This window comes from Myotis myotis, unplaced genomic scaffold (genome assembly GCF_014108235.1).
Source record: "Myotis myotis isolate mMyoMyo1 unplaced genomic scaffold, mMyoMyo1.p scaffold_m19_p_13, whole genome shotgun sequence".
In the NCBI taxonomy this organism is placed as follows: Eukaryota; Metazoa; Chordata; class Mammalia; order Chiroptera; family Vespertilionidae; genus Myotis; species Myotis myotis.
The window spans coordinates 12931312-12949978 of NW_023416317.1; the positions used below are offsets into that span (position 1 = coordinate 12931312).

General features: G+C 36.1%; 1 protein-coding gene across 9 annotated transcripts in view; it reads left to right on the forward strand.

Moving 5' to 3' along the window:
- CFAP20DC (CFAP20 domain containing) overlaps nt 1-18667 on the forward strand; it is a 236786-nt gene that overhangs the window by 115632 nt on the left and 102487 nt on the right. For 6 of the 9 annotated variants that reach the window (XM_036331721.1, XM_036331722.1, XM_036331724.1 and 3 more), the window contains one exon: nt 4240-4404. The exons of 1 other annotated variant lie outside the window; for it this stretch is intronic. In XM_036331721.1, the coding sequence (XP_036187614.1) occupies nt 4240-4404 (165 nt within the window). Of the gene's footprint in view, nt 1-1241; nt 1348-4239; nt 4405-18667 lie in introns of those variants that run through there. 2 more of the 9 variants (XM_036331728.1, XM_036331729.1) reach the window with 2 other exon arrangements.

Below are 18667 nucleotides of genomic sequence, written 5' to 3' on the forward strand. Positions count from 1 at the left end.
TATAGTATAATGCATAATATCTTCCCCAGTATACAGTAGACTTCATAAAGGCTGGGATTTGAATCCATGCCAGGTCTAGAGAAAAATCTAACAGTTATATCGCAAGTGAATGAATGCACAAACAAAAACTATACTGACTTTGTATCAATATTTTCATAGACTAAGTGTTTATAACCCCTAAAATTCATATGTTGACACTTAATCCCCAAAGTGACAATATTTGGAGGTAGGGCCTTTTGTCAGTGATTAGGTCATGAGGGTGGAGCCCTCATTAATAGGATTAGTGCCCTTATAAATGAGGCTCCAGAGATCTCCCTCACCCTGTCTGCCATGTGAAGGTATAGCAAGAAGATGGTCATCTCTGAATCAGGAATAGGACACTCCCCAGACACCAATCTGCTGGTCCCTTGATCTTGGACTTCTCAGCCTCCAGAATGTGAGGAATTAATTTCTGTTGCTTATAAGCCACTCAGCCTACCATATTCTGATATAACAGGCTGAACAAACTAACACAAATATTTTGGCAGTTAGAGACTTTTATGTTTTCTGCTTTTCTCTCCCTGGTGTTTCAGAGAGGTGAGATTTTATATAAATAAGGCACTGTGCTAGACACTGCAGGCTATCCCCATATTAATAGATGAATATAATTGAATATGGGACCAGTGAACTACTATAAAATTAGTCCTTATTTAAACTATATGAATTAGGAGAAACTATGACCAAAACAGATTTCTAAATCTCCCTATTTTACAAGTGAGATGGTTTTTAATGTATAAAGTACTTACATATGTATTAAAATTGATGAATTATTTTTAAAGCTAGTTAAGGTACTCATCAAAGTTATTAAACACCTACAGAATGGTTCATTTTCTGGCGACTTTATGGCAAACAGGGTTACAAGGTTACTCAAACATCCTAATGATACATTGACTTATACTGGGAGCAAAGACATCAAAAACAAACAAACAACAACAAAAAAAAACCCACCATCTGGTTGTGTTTGGATACTGCATGAGCAAATCTGGCAGCTTTCTCATAGCCTTCCCTTTCATGTACTATTTTGTCATTCTGAGCTGACCATTTCAGCCAACATTATGTTCTTTCAGATTTGTTAAAATCTAAAAGTATTTTAACAAAATCAGTTTAAACTCAACTATGTCATTTTTCAGACATTAATCAAGCAGACAGGCCCTGGCCCCATAATATCTGATTGCCGGCTTGATTTGTTATTTGCCATGTAGGGAGAAAGTTGTGATATCCCAATAAAATGTGTATGGAGTCCTGCTTTTCAAGATGTAGCTGGGCAAAGAACAACCAAAGAGGACTTGGCAGCTGTGTTTCATCTGGGTGAGCTGTTATTAAGGGGCTTTTGTCCATGACCACTTATTGAGCATCCTCTTTGAACCAGATGCAGTACTAAATATACAGTGGGATTATCCCTCCATTCTCTTCCATGCTGGCAGCACTTTGGCAGAATTGTCTTTCTTTCAGTTCCTAGAATGAACCAGAGTCCTTTTGCCTTCAGTCTTCAAAGGCTCTGTTCCCTTCATCTGAATGACCACTCCCATCCCATTTCACCAAGCCATTTTCTACTTATCCTTTGACTCAGGTTAAATGTGTCTTTATCCAAGACTTTCAGTGACACCCTATACTGGTAGATATCCCATTACCTCTTTCATAACACCTTGTACTTTTCCTTCAGAGCACTTAACAGAACTATAATTAAATAGTTATCTCTGGCCGAAACCGGTTTGGCTCAGTGGATAGAGCGTCGGCCTGCGGACTGAAAGGTCCCGGGTTCGATTCCGGTCAAGGGCATGTACCTGGGTTGCGGGCACGTCCCTGGTGGGGGATGTGCAGGAGGCGGCTGGTCGATGTTTCTCTCTCATCGATGTTTCTGACTCTCTATTTCTCTCCCTTCCTCTCTGTAAAAAATCAATAAAATATATTTAAAAAAAAAAAATAGTTATCTCTGCTAGGTGTAAGCTTCAGGAAGGCCAGGACAGAGTTGATTGGCATGTTATCTGAGTCATCACTATATTCCCAGCCACTGCATGAGAGTGTTTGACACAGAATAGAGGCTCAATAAGTGTTTGTTGAATGAGTAAATGAATGAATGCAGACAGACCATGCCCTCTATTTATTCACAGTATAGCACTGTTTCATTTTTATTGCATTATCTATGCTCTTTTCAGAATTCTTATTTTTAAATTAAGCTATAAATACTAAAAAATGAAATGACCTAGGACTTGAACATGGTGGGGGTGGTTAGTGGTGAGGTGGGTGGTGGGGAGATGAGTTAACTTCCACTTAGGTCTATCAGAACATCCAACCACCAGGGCATAGTGTGGTTTCACAAAAATGAGACTAAAGCCCCTTTCCATGTATTCTCTATAAAGTCTCAAAGAAAGTTTGAGAGTCAGTAGTTGCTAAATTAAATGGTCTTAATGATTAGCCTTTATATTAAATTAATAAACCAATAGGTTTTTTATCTCTCCTTTTATTGGTGGTTTTATACTGCAGAGTTTTTCTCAAATAATAATCCAATAAGTAGTGAAACAGTTCTGGGTACAAAGAGAGAGTAGATATATAGAAAGAGAAGGTGACACTGAGGGGATTTGAGCCTCTTAATATGAAATCTGATTTGCATGTCAACCACGTTCCTGTAAGATTCAGATTGCCTGCATTAACGTGGTTAGTATTTACACTTACATAGGATGGTTTTTGAGGGATGATTGGTTGAATTTTTCTTACTACTTACATTCACATATTTACAAACAAATTTTTGCACTATATTCTAAGATTTATATAAAGAAGAAAATAAAAACTATACCTAAGCTAACCATCAAAACTTATTTTACATGTTGGTATATTTCCTTGTCCTTTTGCCATTTATACACTTTATTGATTTTCTATAGTTGAGACAGAGTTTTATATATATATATAATTTTCATTTAACTTCTTTTAAATCTTCACCTGAGGATGGGTTTTTATTGATTTGAGAGAGAGGGGAAAGGAGAGAGAAAAGGGGGGATATGAGAGAAACATTGATTGCTCACTCTGGTATGTACCCTGACCAGGAATCGAACCCACAACCTAGGCATGTGCCCTGACCAGGAATCGAACCTGCAACCTTTTAGTGTACAGAATAACATGCCAATCAACTGAGTCATCTCACCAGGGCATTTAACTTTTTATCTTGAGTCTTTCCCATATCATTAAGCCATCTTCATAAATACAATTTCTTGTGACTCTACTGGAAATCCAAGCTGTTTATTTTTCAGAAATTATAAACATATATTGACATAGATCTTTGTCTGAGTCTTTTATTTTTTTTACTTTAGGATAGATTCATAAAGTGAAATTACTGAGTAAAATGGCATGTACATTTTAAAGGCTTTTGATACATGTAGTAAAATTGCTTTTTTGAATACTAAGAGCAATTTAATTCCTATTTGCTACATATGACAAGGCTTAGTATCTTTGCCATATAAAAGGTCATACAAATTAATGAGAAAAATGTTCTAATAGTAAAATAGATTAAGAATATGATCAGAAAATTTACTAAAATTTACATAGTCATATAAATATATATGAACAACATCAAATCTCATTAGGAATACAAATTATAATAAAAATACTATATTAATTATAATAACTTTTCATTTGAAAATATTCAAAGATAAGATTTATTCTTTATTTTCTTCTTAACATTAGGGGAGTAAAGGGCATATAGGAACTCTGTACTATTTTGATAACTTTTCTATAGATCTAAAATTATTTCAAAATAAAAAGTGAAAATTTTAATTTGTTCATAAATAGCTGTAGTGCTTATTCAGTAACATCATTGTACTTACTGATCTCGTATAAATAAGCCAGAGAAATCCCAGAAACCTTCAATGAAGTATACCTAAGTAGCACTTCTCTCAAGGTAGTATATTCTAGTATTAAAAACAAATATAAGCTATTTCCAGTGAATGCGCTTACTTATTGCACAAGTCTCTGAACCTACTCCGTATGTTACATACTCTCTCGTTTAATCCTTGTACAGTCCTAGAAAATAAGCAGTAAAATTATCAGGCTCATTTTATAGATGAGAAAGCCAAGGATGTAAGGTTGAACAATGCATCCGAAATCATATTCTAAAATGATTTACTTTAATTGGTTTCATTTATAAGATCTGTCCATTTGGCAGAAATGGCTTACATTTGGGGATTGAATGTTTGTCTTTATTTCCAGCTGGATATGGTGTACCTTTTCCAACAGATGAGCCTACAGACATTATTCCACGGAGCTGCCAACTAACGGCAGATGTTCCACAAGTCACACAGCTGCTAAACATGGCCAAGCTCCGCCAAACTGTAATAAAATTCGGAGGTCATCCTCTAAGCTCAGCACAATCAGGTATGCACTTAGGCACCTAAATTACAAGCATAATTATTTGTAAGACCAAAAGAAAAGGGAAAAAACAACCTTGCAATTAATCTTTGTAGCTTGAAGTTAAATACTACACTTCAGCATTGACTCTTGTCAGTGAAATATTATTTTAAACTTCTTTTTAGCAACTAAAATTTTCCTGGAATTTTTACATAATAAATCAAAACATCCTCAATTATTCCTCTCCTTTTCCTACATGCTGCCATTTATACCTCCTAAACATCTCTTAAATCTGTCTATTCTGTCTTGTTTTTCATTCATTGTTCTGGTCCCCAATGTCACTCATCTTAGCCTCCCAGTTAATCTCCACATTGCTGTAAGAACTCTCTTTCTGATAATAGAAACAGAAATATGATCCTGTCACTCTAATTAAAGACTTTTTAAATTAAATGCCTTTCCAACTCTCTTAGAAAACAATGTGAAAAGACCCTTGGGAACGCACACAAAGCGAGCCTCCCCTATCCCAAGCCTACAGCACAGTTTTCTTTCCAGACACATTTCCCTCACTCCCCATGTGTGATCTCCTGATCACTCTGTGGGCTTTCGCATGTTTATATTTGGGGATTGCTGTTTCGTTGGCCTAACTGGCTTCAAAGCTTGCCTTTCTGCTTGGAAAAACTCCCATTTACCTTTCTACACCAGTGGCTCCCAACCTTTTTTTGGCCATGCCCTACCTAAGCATCTCTAAAATCCTGATGCCCCCCTGTGACATATAATTCTTATTCAAAAAATGAACTCCTATTCACTTGGAGGAAGCCTACAAGGCCATTAACTTGGTCTAAACAAGCTTCCAAAGAACATGGCATCCATGAAAGAAAAAAATAAAAGAATGAAAGGACAGTTGAAATACTGAGGAAGAAATCACTAAGATGTTGTTAAAAAATAAGAATATGAAGTGATATGAAAAAATAGCAAATAAAGTTTCAAAACATATAATAAAGAACTGAAATGCATAAAAATGTCACAATATGTATTTATATACTGTATATGAGGTCCCTAGAACCATAAGAAATGCAAAACATTCACTGTTAATAACTCATTCTCGAATTGACCCCTTAAAAATCAAATTGCCCTCCTGTAGGGTGTGTGCCCCACGTTGGGAACCACTGTTCTCTACCCAACTCAAAGGCCACCTCTTCTATGCAGCCTTTCCTAACTCTAACAAGCATTGTTCTCCTCTTTCCATGACTTTTCCCTTTTCTTTTTCTTACTTTCTTTTTTGCAATACTTTTTCATATGTCTGCATACCCCAATAAAGTATGACTTCCTCATTCTTTTATTTCCCTAGCTTCTAACACAGCACGTGCCATTTACCGGGCCAGGTGCTGCAGACTCAAATTACAAAAGAGGCCAGTCAAAAAACGTAAATAAATAGTGACCTGGATGCTTGGATATTTGACACATAGAAACATTTTCTACTTCAAAAGTGAGCCTTATTGGGAGTGGAGGGGAATTAGGGAAGAGGGTTGAGATAGTGCATCAAAGACATGGTTCTCTACTATTAAAGCAGTAACATTAACTACTATGCAAGTGATACAGTTGGTGGGGAATAACACTCAGCCCCTTTGAGGGAACTGTAGGGAGTGGTGATGGCTGCAGCAAACTAGAAGCTCATTGTTGCTGTAGAAGGGGAAACTGCAGCTCAGTTCTGGCCAAGTGCTGCCTTGCTAGAATGCAGGCCCAGTCTCACAGTTCCTCCTTTTTCTCCCCAAGAATGGTATCCCAATGTTTATGATAAATCTCCCAATTTTAAAATATTATCAAAAGTCTAAATTTTTTGTAAGCGTAACAAAACATGCCAGTGCATGCCAGTTCTCTGCCCCTGCAGTACTTACCATAGCTATTGACCAAATGAGTGAATAGTGCTTTACTAATCAAGAAGCCTAATATTATTTAGATGAGTTGTTCTCAACCTCCTGTGTTTTAGAATCACCTGAGATATTTTAAAAATAACTGATATAAAAAAATTTTATTATAATGTCTATGCTTCATTCCAAGAGATTCTGATTTAATTGGCCTGGGATGAATGTTTTTAAGCTCCCCCAGCAATTCTAACGTGCAGGGTTGAGAACCACGGGGTCGCTTATCCCCACAAGGGTCGTGTGGTTTAGATGACACCCATAAACACTGGAGTGATTCAGACGCGGTGAAATGGTCCTCATAGGGCACTTGTGGAGGAAGTGGATTTTGAAAGTATTCAGTAAACTATTGTATAGGTGTTTGTAATGAGTAAATAAATCTAAGATTTGTGGGTGTGAGAGACGGCACAGCACACTTCATGGAGGAGTTCCTGAGTGATTGCTGGGAGGAACAGCCTGAGTGGGCAGAACAGCTGTGTTTGGGAACAAAAAGTGTGCCAGGTGTTCCTAACGTAGAGAAATGATCCCTCCTTTTTAGGAAGTTGAAGTTGATGTCAGGATTTAATATGAATTTGTAAGTCAAGTGAGACCAGAGATTAAGGATTACAACTAAAATGTCTTTGCAGTCAAGTGTCTGTGAAAGTGGGACATAATGACCCTGAGGGGAACTGCAGGGGAAAACTGTTAGGACTTTGTGATTCTCAGATAACAGGTGGGGGAGGGAGAGTGGTCAAAGTTTGAGAGGTCAACATAGAAATAGGAAAAGGAGATACCCAGGATGACATGAATGAGCTGCAAAAATGGACTCAGTCTTACTCTGTACTTATCCTATGTTCATTTAGTCTAGTGAATTTCTAATATATCATCAGCACTACATGTCCTAAATGATATATTCCTAAAGAATTGGGATTGATCTTATAACTTTTTCAGTGTAAACCCTGGCAGAAGACCATGTGTAAATAAGCACTACATTTTTAAGCCCTTTACTATTACTGGCGTACAGAACAGTAGAGAGAATATATAATGAACCCCCATATCTCCATCATATGCTTCCACGATTACCAACTTTGGGCAGAATTTTTGATAACAGTGAGGGCGTAAGTAGTAAGAATTTGTACATTTATTATATGCACCATCTTTAGATGGGTTGGGGGAGAAAGAGAGATATATACAATTCATTTTCATTACAGGATCTTTAGAAAAGATAGAAAAGGATGAAAAAGATCCCACTACCCAGACAGCCACTTTAAACACATTGGGTTAAAATTCAATCTTAATGGAAGATTTGCCACAGAATGAAATGAGTAAGAGTGTTTTCGATAAACAAACACACTATGTGTATCTAATAGGCTGTGATAGTTTTCAGTAATAGAAGTGATGAAGCTGTAAAGCCTATCAGATAATTCTCTGTGATTATAAATGCTATTTGTCTTTTCTGTATCTCAATGTTTTAAGAATTAACTATGTCTTTAAAAAAGAATATAAGTCTATAATCAAATATTTTAAGTGTCTTTTTTATTTAAAGTTCAAGGATACATAATGCCTGAGATTAAAGAGGAATTTGAATAAATATTAATTGCATCATTAAGTCAAAATTAAACAGAAACTTTTTCATAGGCCATATTTGATCCCAACTTGTAGAAGATGATGTTAGTTCATATTTTTCAAATTTCATAAATGGGCTCTCAATGCATAATAATTGTTAATTTGAGTCATGTACAAAATATTAATAATCATCTAATAGCATATTTCTTCTGCCCTGTGAATCCCAATTATATTTATATTCATTTATAATCATAGAGCTTATTATTATTTCTCTTAAGTAAATCTCATTGCACATGTATGCCAGCTAAGATTACAAGAACATATATTGAACTTTGTGGCTCTCTTTCGATAAATAATTTTCTTTTTTTTAATGGTTCTGAAGATGCTTAAGGAACTTAGTGCAAATTACAGCAGCATGAAAAGGGAAATAGAGGCCATGAACCTATAAATAATTTTCAGTTGCTAATTTTGACATGTGTGGGCTTTGATATTAAATAAATATAATAATAATTTTGTTCTCTGTGTACGATATTTTATCTGAAAGATGTAGCTTATGAATAGTGCCTAAGGACAGACTTTTTAATCACAGAAAAGCCAGGAGACATTTCTTTATTTGAACTAGGTATTTTTGTGTCTTTCTAAAAAAAAATGGATTCCCCCTGCTGAGATTTGAATTGCATGAGAACTGGCTGTGTTTTTGTAATTGACTGTACAGTACTCGTGTAAATTGTATTTTATTATAAATGCACATATTGAGAGATCCCTTATGAAGCTGCTGCAGGAAGAAGTAGGTGTTTCCTATGGATGCTTTCCAGCATGTTTACCCAAGCAAAAAAGGAAACATTGAACCTGGCCTGGCCACTGTGGCTCAGTGGTTGAATATCAACCTCAGAACCAGGCGTTCACAGTTTAATTCCTGGTCAGGGCTCTACCCTCAGTAGTGGGTGTGCAGGAAGCAACCAATCAATGATTCTCATTATTTACTTATTTTTTTTTATTGCTTAAAGTATTACAAAGGGTATTACATATGTGTCCATTTTATCCCCCCGCCCTAGACAGTCCCCTAGCCTCCCCTATCCCCCAATGTCTTATGTCCACTGGTTATGCTTCTATGCATGCATACAAGTCCTTTAGTTGATCTCTTACCCCCCTACCTCCTGCCCCGCAACCCTCCCCGGCCTTCCTGCTGCAGTTTGACAATCTGTTCGAGGCAGCTCTGCCTCTGTATCTATTATTGTTCAAAAGTTTATAATGGTCTCTATTATCCATGAATGAGTGAGATCATGTGGTATTTTTCCTTCATTGACTGGCTTATTTCACTTAGCATAATGCTCTCCAGTTCCATCCATGACGTTGCAAATGGTAAGAGTTCCTTCCTTTTTAGAGCAGCATAGTATTCCATCGTGTAGATGTACCACAGTTTTCTAATCCATTCATCTACTGATGGGCACTTAGGCTGTTTCCAGATCTTAGCTATGGTGAATTGTGCTGCTATGAACATAGGGGTGCATATATCCTTTCTGATTGGTGTTTCTGGTTTCTTGGGATATATTCCTAGAAGTGGGATCACAGGGTCAAATGGGAGTTCCATTTTCAGTTTTTTAAGGAAACTCCATACTGTCTTCCATAGTGGCTGCACCAGTCTGCATTCCCACCAGCAGTGCACAAGTGTTCCTTTTTCTCCACATCCTCTCCAGCACTTGTCGTTTGTTGATTTGTTGATGATAGCCAGTCTGACAGGTGTGAGATGGTACCTCATTGTTGTTTTGATTTGCATCTCTCGGATGATTAGTGACTTTGAGCATGTTTTCATATGTCTCTTGGCTTTCTGAATGTCCTCTTTTGAAAGGTGTCTATTTAGGTCCTTTGCCCATTTTTTGATTGGATTGTTTATCTTCCTTTTGTTAAGTTGTATGAGTTCCCTATAAATTTTGGAGATTAGGCCCTTATCGGATATGACATTGGCAAATATGTTTTCCCACACAGTGGGTTTTCTCGTTGTTTTGTTGATGGTTTCTTTTGCTGTGCAGAAGCTTTTTATTTTGATGTAGTCCCATTTGTTCATTTTCTCTTTAGTTTCAAGTGCCCTAGGAGCTGTATCAGTGAAGAAATTGCTTCGGCATATGTCTGAGATTTTGTTGCCTTTGGATTCTTCTAGAATTTTTATAGTTTCCTGTCGTACATTTAAGTCCTTTATCCATTTTGAGTTTATTTTTGTGTATGGTGTAAGTTGGTGGTCTAGTTTCATTTTCTTGCATATATCTGTCCAATTTTCCCAGCACCATTTATTGAAGAGACTATCTTGGCTCCATTGTATGTTCTTGCCTCCTTTGTCAAATATTAATTGAGCATATTGGTTCGGGCCGATTTCTGGGCTCTCTATTCTATTCCATTGATCTATATGCCTATTCTTGTGCCAGTACCAGGCAGTTTTGAGAACAGTGGCTTTGTAATACATCTTGATATCTGGTATTGAGATCCCACCTACTTTGGTCTTTTTCAGGATTGCTGCAGCTATTCGAGGTCTTTTTTTATTCCAGATGAATTTTTGGAGAGTTCGTTCTAGATCTCTGAAGTATGCCGTTGGTATTTTAATGGGAAGTGCGTTGAATTTATAGATTGCTTTGGGTAGTATGGACATTTTAATGATGTTGATTCTACCAATCCATGAACACGGTATGTTCTTCCATCTGTTTATGTCTTCCTCTATATCTTTTTTCAACGTCCTGTAGTTTTCTGAGTAGAGGTCTTTTACCTCTTTAGTTAAGTTTATTCCTAGGTAGCTTAATTTTTTTGGTGCGATGGTAAACGGGATTGTTTTTATAATCTCTCTTTCTGAAAGTTCACTATTGGTGTATAGAAATGCCTCGGATTTCTTGGGGTTAATTTTGTATCCTGCTACATTGCCAAATTCATGTATTAAGTCCAGTAGCTTTTGGATGGAGTCTCTAGGGTTTTGTATGTATAATATCATGTCGTCTGCAAATAAGGACAGTTTTACTTCCTCTTTTCCAATTTGGATGCCTTTTATTTCTTCTTCTTGCCGAATTGCAATGGCTAACACTTCCAGTACTATGTTGAACAGGAGTGGTGAGAGGGGGCATCCCTGTCTTGTTCCTGTTCTTAGGGGAAATGGTGTTAGTTTTTGTCCATTGAGTATGATGTTGGCTGTGGGCCTGTCATATATGGCTTTTATTATGTTGAGGTATGATCCTTCTACTCCCACCTTGCTGAGAGCTTTTATCAAAAATGGGTGTTGAATTTTGTCAAATGCTTTTTCTGCATCAATTGATATGACCATGTGGTTTTTTTCTTTCAATTTGTTTATGTGATGTATCACGTTTATTGATTTGCGGATATTGTACCATCCTTGCATCCCTGGGATAAATCCTACTTGGTCATGGTGTATGAATGATTCTCATTATTGATGTTTCTCTCTTTCTCTCTCCCCCTTCCTCTCTGAAATCAATACAAATATTTTTTTAAAAAGAAACATTGAAACTTCTGTTTTAGAGTACATTTTATTAAATATCATATAACTTGATCAAAATTAATAAAATAATTGTATTTCCATAAAGCCAGTGTTACCACATATTGGTACTGTTCACTTGTTCACTTTGTCAATTCCATTCCTGCTACACATTAGCTAATGAGTGTTAATCTGCAGATGACTGTGAGATCTGATTATCTTATTTTCATTAATGGGACCACAGTTTAATTGAACCAGAGAATCAGGTCTGGTTATTAAAGTTGATCATTCAGCTACTAATGATAAGATGTGGTAGTCCACTAAGCACAAATCAAAACTAGTAATTTACTTAAAAATTTGGAAGCAGTCCTCTCAAGCGCCCTTCTTTCCACAGCAGCAGTCTCATTGGATTTTTGCTCCTTTTAAATAAGAAGCATTCCTATCTCCTAGCACAACTGCAAACAGGTGAATTAATGCATCTAGCAAAACCAGGAAATAATCATCTAACTGTTGTTGGCATTGGTGAGGTTCTTATTAAAATTTCTTCTTGGATTCCACATTATGAAAGTAAAATTTGAGTCAAGTAACAAAATCTACCATGAAGTAGAACCTAAAAAAAAAAAAATGATTAAGATTCTGACTTCAGGAAAAAACAAGACACTCTTTTTATTTCTTCTTTTCTAAACTCAGACTTTTGGTAAACCTTGTTTTAGGATTATTGGTTATAGAGATGCCACAATTTCTAGTTGCAATGTTTGATCCTAATTCAGAGTAAACTCAGCCACCTCTTACATTTGAAATGTATATCTTCTTTCTCTGTCTTTAGTAAAAATGAGGCATAATTGATCACATTCCTTCATTAAAAATTTTTTAAATGTAAAAGGAAGTTAGTATGGATAGTGATCCAGTGTCTGTAATAGCACAAATCATTTATAGAGTCAATTTTAATTTTTCTGTGGTATTTCTGCCAAATGTCAAAAAACTTTGATATGTAAGACATAATATTAAATATGAAAATACATTTAATCAGTTTGATGATTGTGCTAATTTTGCAGGATTGACTCATTCCAACCTTTATATTTTTCCCATAGATGTCTATTACAGCATTGCTTATAATAACAAAAACCTAGAGACAAACTATTTGTGCATAATAGGGAATTGATTAAATAAGTACACAATAAGATATTATGTATGCAGGTATATAGATGAACCAGTCTTCATGTGATGGTCTAGAAAGGTCTCTAAGCCATGCCAATCAGCAAAAATGGAGACAAAGAATGCTGTTTCTATATGACCCCAGTGAGAGTGCTTATGGATGCTGGTATATGCATATATTTTTGAGGAAACACCAGAAACTTAATTACCTTTAGGACAGGGACTAGTAGAGGTAGTGGAGGGAAGATAAGACTTGTATTTCTCATATTATATCTTTATTAGAGAATTTTAATTTTCTAAATATAGTCATGATTTGTTATGTCAGCAGATGTGTATTGCTACAATTATGAGACATTTCTAATTTCTTCTGTACACATTTCTGTCTTTTGAAAATTCAAAGAATTGTTATTAAATTAAAATATATTTATTTACTTATATCAATATTTGCATGTAAAATACGTAATGGGAAGGGATCCAGAATTATTGGCAAAATAAAATCTTAAAGTATATAATTAAATATTAAATTTGTTTATTGGTTTAATAATGAAATATACTATAAGATAATCTATGCTATATTGGTATGAATTATGCTGACATACATTTTTACTAATAGTGAACATGGGAATAGAATCATCAATGACTTCCAATAACTCCCAAGACACTCTATAACATCACCCTATTTTTATTTTCATCACAGCACTTAACATTACCTGATATTTTCTTGTTTACTTGTTTGCTTATTGCTCTCTCTTAAAAACTGCAGAATCCTCTTTATTGTTGTATCCCTAGCACCTAGCTCAATGCTTTACATGTCAGGAGCTCAGTAAGTATTTGTTGATTAAGTGATCAAATGATTGAATCAAATGCTAGCCAAATAATTTGAGCAGGTAAGTATATTAGGCAACAAATCATCATCGTCGTCTTCATCATTATAGCTAACTTTTTTTGAGTTTTTACTGTGTTCCAAACACTAAACCCTTTACATAGTGTACTAGTCAAGGTTCTCCAGATATATATATACACATATACATATACATATACATATACATATACATATACATATACATATACATATACATTCTATATAATAAAAGCCCAATATGCAAATCGACCAAACAGCAGAATGATCAGTGGAACAACTGGTCGCTATGACGTGCACTGAACACGAGGGGGCAGACGCTCAATGCAGGAGCTGCCCCCAGCCCACAGGCCCCAGGCCAGCCAAGGCAGGTGCCAGCGGGGGCCTCTGATCAACCCGCCAGTTGCCCCACAGATCAGCCCTGGCCGCGGGCCTGGCCTAGGGACCCTACATATGCACGAATTTTGTGCATTGGGCCTCTAGTATACATATACATATACATATACATATACATATACATATACATATACATATACATATACATATACATATACACATACACATACACATACACATACATATACATATAACTTCCATCATTTGGCTTAGAAATAGAAGTTTCCTGTAACAGAAGAAGGCTTCCCTGAAACTAATTCTTAAAAGTAATAGTGAGGCCCTAGCCAGTTTGGCTCAGTGGATAGAGCATCAGCCTGTGGACTCAGGGGTCCCAGGTTCGATTCCGGTCAAGGACATGTATCTTGGTTGTGGGCACATATCCAGTGAGGAGTGTGCAGGAGGCATCTGATTGATGTTTCTCTCTCATCGATGTTTCTAGGTCTCTATCCCTCTCCCTTCCTCTCTGTAAAAAATCAATAGAATATTTTTTTTTTTAAAGCAATAGTGAGAAATTGCATCATAATGGAGGGCAGTAATTAAGAATGCATCTGTGAGCCCACACTGCCTGGTTATCCCAGCTCTACCACCCACTAATTACTTTATCTCTGTGAGCCTCAGTCACCACTGGGAGAATAAGGGATTGTGAATGGACTTTGCAAATTATTAAATGCTATTCAAGAGGGAAGATATTAATTGCATATTTATAAGCTTTTACTCCCTACTAAGGGTAGTTAGCATGTTATATGCATGTTTCATGTAATATAACAAAAAATACATGACTTAAGTGCTATTATCTCAATCTTATAACTGAAGAAGGTGAGGTTTAGAAAGGGTAGCTTGTCTAAAATTATATTGCTCTGCTAGATAAGCCTTACTTTTGTATTTTTCACATTCTTTATACCAATGTACATATAGTAAAATAAAATTAATATAATTCAAAGTCTGGATTCTAGTAGAAGCTTAATTCTGATTTGATTATTAGATAATAGATATAAGTCTTGAGCATGACCCCTCAATGATTAGAGTTGAAAATTCAGCCGGATTTTCTGGTTAAGCTTTGAAATCCCTGCAAACTGAAATTACTATAATAATTACAACATTGTATCTTGAGACAAAAATGAATGTTTATTTTTCTAAAAGACAATTAGAGAGTAGACCCTCAGGTTTTATAATCTAACTACAAAGGCATGTACCCCTCAGTAAAATAGCAAAATAATTAATGGTAACATCTCTGACCTACACCAAGTTCATTTTCTATAAAATCAAGAAAACGAACTGCCTAGAGCATGGCTTTAATCTAATCTTCATTTTAACCTTATGTTATGCATATTGATGTCAGCTCTTAAAAGAGCTCCTTTTAGAATTCAAAAGGCATACATTTCTACTTTTAGTTTTCTTTTAAGATTTTTATCATTATAGAAACTTTGTCCCTTCTACTTTTTACTTTAGAAACCAAAGGTCTAAATTACTTTTCCTTGTAGGTTTTAATTAGGACCCTATTATAGTAAATACATAGTATGACACATGTTTATATCCTGTTAGAGCGTCATCATGATATGCCAAGGTTGTGGGTTCGATCTCTTGTCAGGGCACATAACAAGAGTCAACCAATAAATGCATAAATAAGTGGAACAACAACAAAAGAGAAACTAAATAGTGGAGTACAGTGGGGCCTTGACTTTCCCGACTAACGAGTTTTTCGAGATACAAGCCGTCTCAGCCGATTTTTTGCTTTGAGTTGTGAGCTAAAATTCGGATTACGAGCCAGCTTCAGATACCCCACTGCTAGTTAGCACAGTGAATGTCACAGTGAACGCCACATCACGTGTCTCACTCGTTCACTTTTTGATTTGACATACGAGTAATTTGAGTTACGAGCTCTGTCATGGAACGAATTAAACTCATAAGTCAAGGCCTCACTGTATTAGTATACTTTGCTTTGTGGGGGGAAAATGTATTAAAATTTGTAAAAGTTAAAAAATAAATGTAAATATAAATACACAGTGTTATATTATTCTTTAGAGAAATCCTATAGTAGATGCTCTTATAAAAATATAGAATCATGTAATTTTCTGTGATTTAAAGGATTATATCATATCAGGTTTAAATATGTCTTTAATATCCAATGGATAACTATCGCTAAGCAAGAAATTCCTGAGAAATTCAAGGTACTTAGGAATTTTAATAATTTAAATAACTATGAACTAGTTGATATGTTTATTTTGTTGTTTTTATAACTGGAACTGTATCAGTATGGTTTTTTCAAAAAAATTTTATTAATTATAATTCACATAAACATTATATATTAGTTTCAGGTGTTCAGCATAATGATATAATATTTGCATATATTATGAAATGATCACCACAATAAGTCTAGTTAATATAGTCACAAAAAAAGTTTTTAGCAACTTTCAAATATGTCATAAAGTATTAACTATGTACATTGCATCCCATGACAGTTGTACCTTTTTCAATATGAGTTTTTTAATACTCCTTCCCCAAAATCCTCTTTTTAGTCATAGACACTATCCTCAATTTTGGTGATATTTATCCATTGTCTACCATGTGCTATGCTGGTTCAGCAGATGAAAGTATGTACAGTACCAAATCAATGGTCTTTCTACTGGAACTTAACTTAATGGGGGAACCTGCATATAGATAAAGAATATGAAAAAATATCAAGGAAATTGCCACTGTAAGATGTTTGAACAGAAAGATATACCTTCATGGTTTCTATCACTGGGAAAAAAAGAGGGGGGTTCTTATTCTGGTACCAAAAATTCTCATCTAGGCCTATGCCATATTCCATACAGACCTTCAGTACCCTCAGTGGCTATTTTTTTCTGGGAAATCCACATTTGAGAACAAAATCAATAGGTTAGGATTTATTCTACTGGTCACAGAATACCTGTAATCTGTGTGTCATTTCTTTCCATTATTGATCCTGAGAGACTAACAGTGTATTGTTGGCTCGAAATGGATATTTGTAAATGACTAGAAAAAAAAATACAGATTCACACATAGCCATATGTCTACTTGTTAACACTACGAAATTTCTCCTATAACCTGAATAGGCATCTGACTCTGGTACCATAGCACTGCTGCTGTTGAGAGCCACACCATTTATGTAAATACTAATGTCTTGCTCACTGTTGAGCCTTTTCTCTCATCCCCCACTTCCTGGCAGTTGTCCACTTCTGTTCAGTCTTCCTCCTAGATTTACACATAAAACCTTCCATTGGATTTTTCTTAAAATGAAATTCTAATCATAGTTAGAAATATTTAGTCATTCAATCCAACTTGTATTCTGACCCATTACATTTAATGGTTCATTCATTTTACTCAGCAAGGTTTTATTATGTACTTACTTTGTGTCAGGCACAGGTCTAGGTGCTAGAAATGTAGGGGTGACAAAACAGGCCACTGATTTTATATCTACGGAAGCACACATTGTCAGAGAAACCCATAAATGCATGTAAAAGTGCAATTCTGACAAGTTATACAAAGGAAAGTTTATGGAAGTACCTGTACTGGGGGACATTACCCTAGTCAGAGATGTCAGAGAAGACTATTCTAAGGAAGTGATACATGAGCAGAAGAGGAAAAGTACTCTTTCTAGCCACGGAGACCAACATGTGCAAGTGCTCTGCTAGGCAGGAAGAACTGAGGAGGTCATTCTGCTGAGAGAGCAGAAAATGAGGGATGTAAGATATGAGGACGGAACATGCAGATTTTTGCAGGTGATTTTAAGGGCTTTTTTCTTAATTCTATGAGTAGCAGGGAAGCCATTGAAAAGTTTAAGTGAGGAAGGTGAATGACCCAGTCAGATTTATGTTTGAGTAAGACCACTCTGGCTATATTTTGGAGAAGGCATGGGACGGAGCCAGAGTAGATACAGTAGATCACTTGAGAGGCTTTGAAATCACCCGGGAGAGGGATGATGGTCGCTTGGATTGCATTGCTGGTGGAGAAGGTGGAGACAATTAGACATGAATTGGATATGAAGAGGATAGAGGGAGGTGCCAAGAATGACACCTAGATTCTGACTTTTCAACCTGGATGGATTTGGGTACCACTCATTAGGCCAAGTTTTCAGTTTGAGGTGTTTCTGAGGCATCCAAGAGGCTCTGGTCAAGAAGGCACTGGATACGGGAGTGAAACTCAAAAGAGAGCACAGACTAGAGATAGAAACTAGGGAGTTTACCTGATATCTGAATCTGCCTTACAATATCCAGAAGAGCTTTCCAGGTGTCTGCTTGAATACCTTCCAAGTGACAGAAAAATCACTGCCTAAATTGTACTCATTTCTTCTGATTCTGCCATTTGGACAAATAGAATATGTCTTCTATCTACTAGGGCTTCAGGAATTTGAAGAAAACTGGAATCATTTATCTTCTCACCTAGCCATCCACCTCAGATCTTCTGTCCAGCAAAAGTCTCTCAGATGGATTCAACAATCTAGCCCTTGCCCATCTCTTCAGCTTCCTCTATTTATTACAAACACAAAAACAGAGCCGAAATACCCTAAACACACACATATTGCTCCCACTCAGATCTAAATATTTGGAGCTTCCTAAGTATGGCATGTTTTCACAACTTCTATATCTTTTTTCATGCTATTGCATGGAAAAGTGATTTTTAATTCCCTCACACGTAAAATTGCAGCTCTACGGCAGAGGCTAATGAGACCAACTAGCTATCTGTAGGAATGTTTCAGGGGAATAGCTCAGACAGAAAGCCAGTAGCTCTTTCTTTTATGTTCTCTTGCCATTCATTCTATGGTATTGTTAACAGCAGCCTGATCTAAGGCAATCATCTACAGACAGTTTCTGTTTTATTCTGATGCTAGCAAGAAGGCTGTGCTGTAAGCTACAGGCCAAGATCTGTGTGTTCAGGGACACTTTCAAAAAGGATCAGGTGTTTGTTATCCTTGGGGAGCTATCCCTG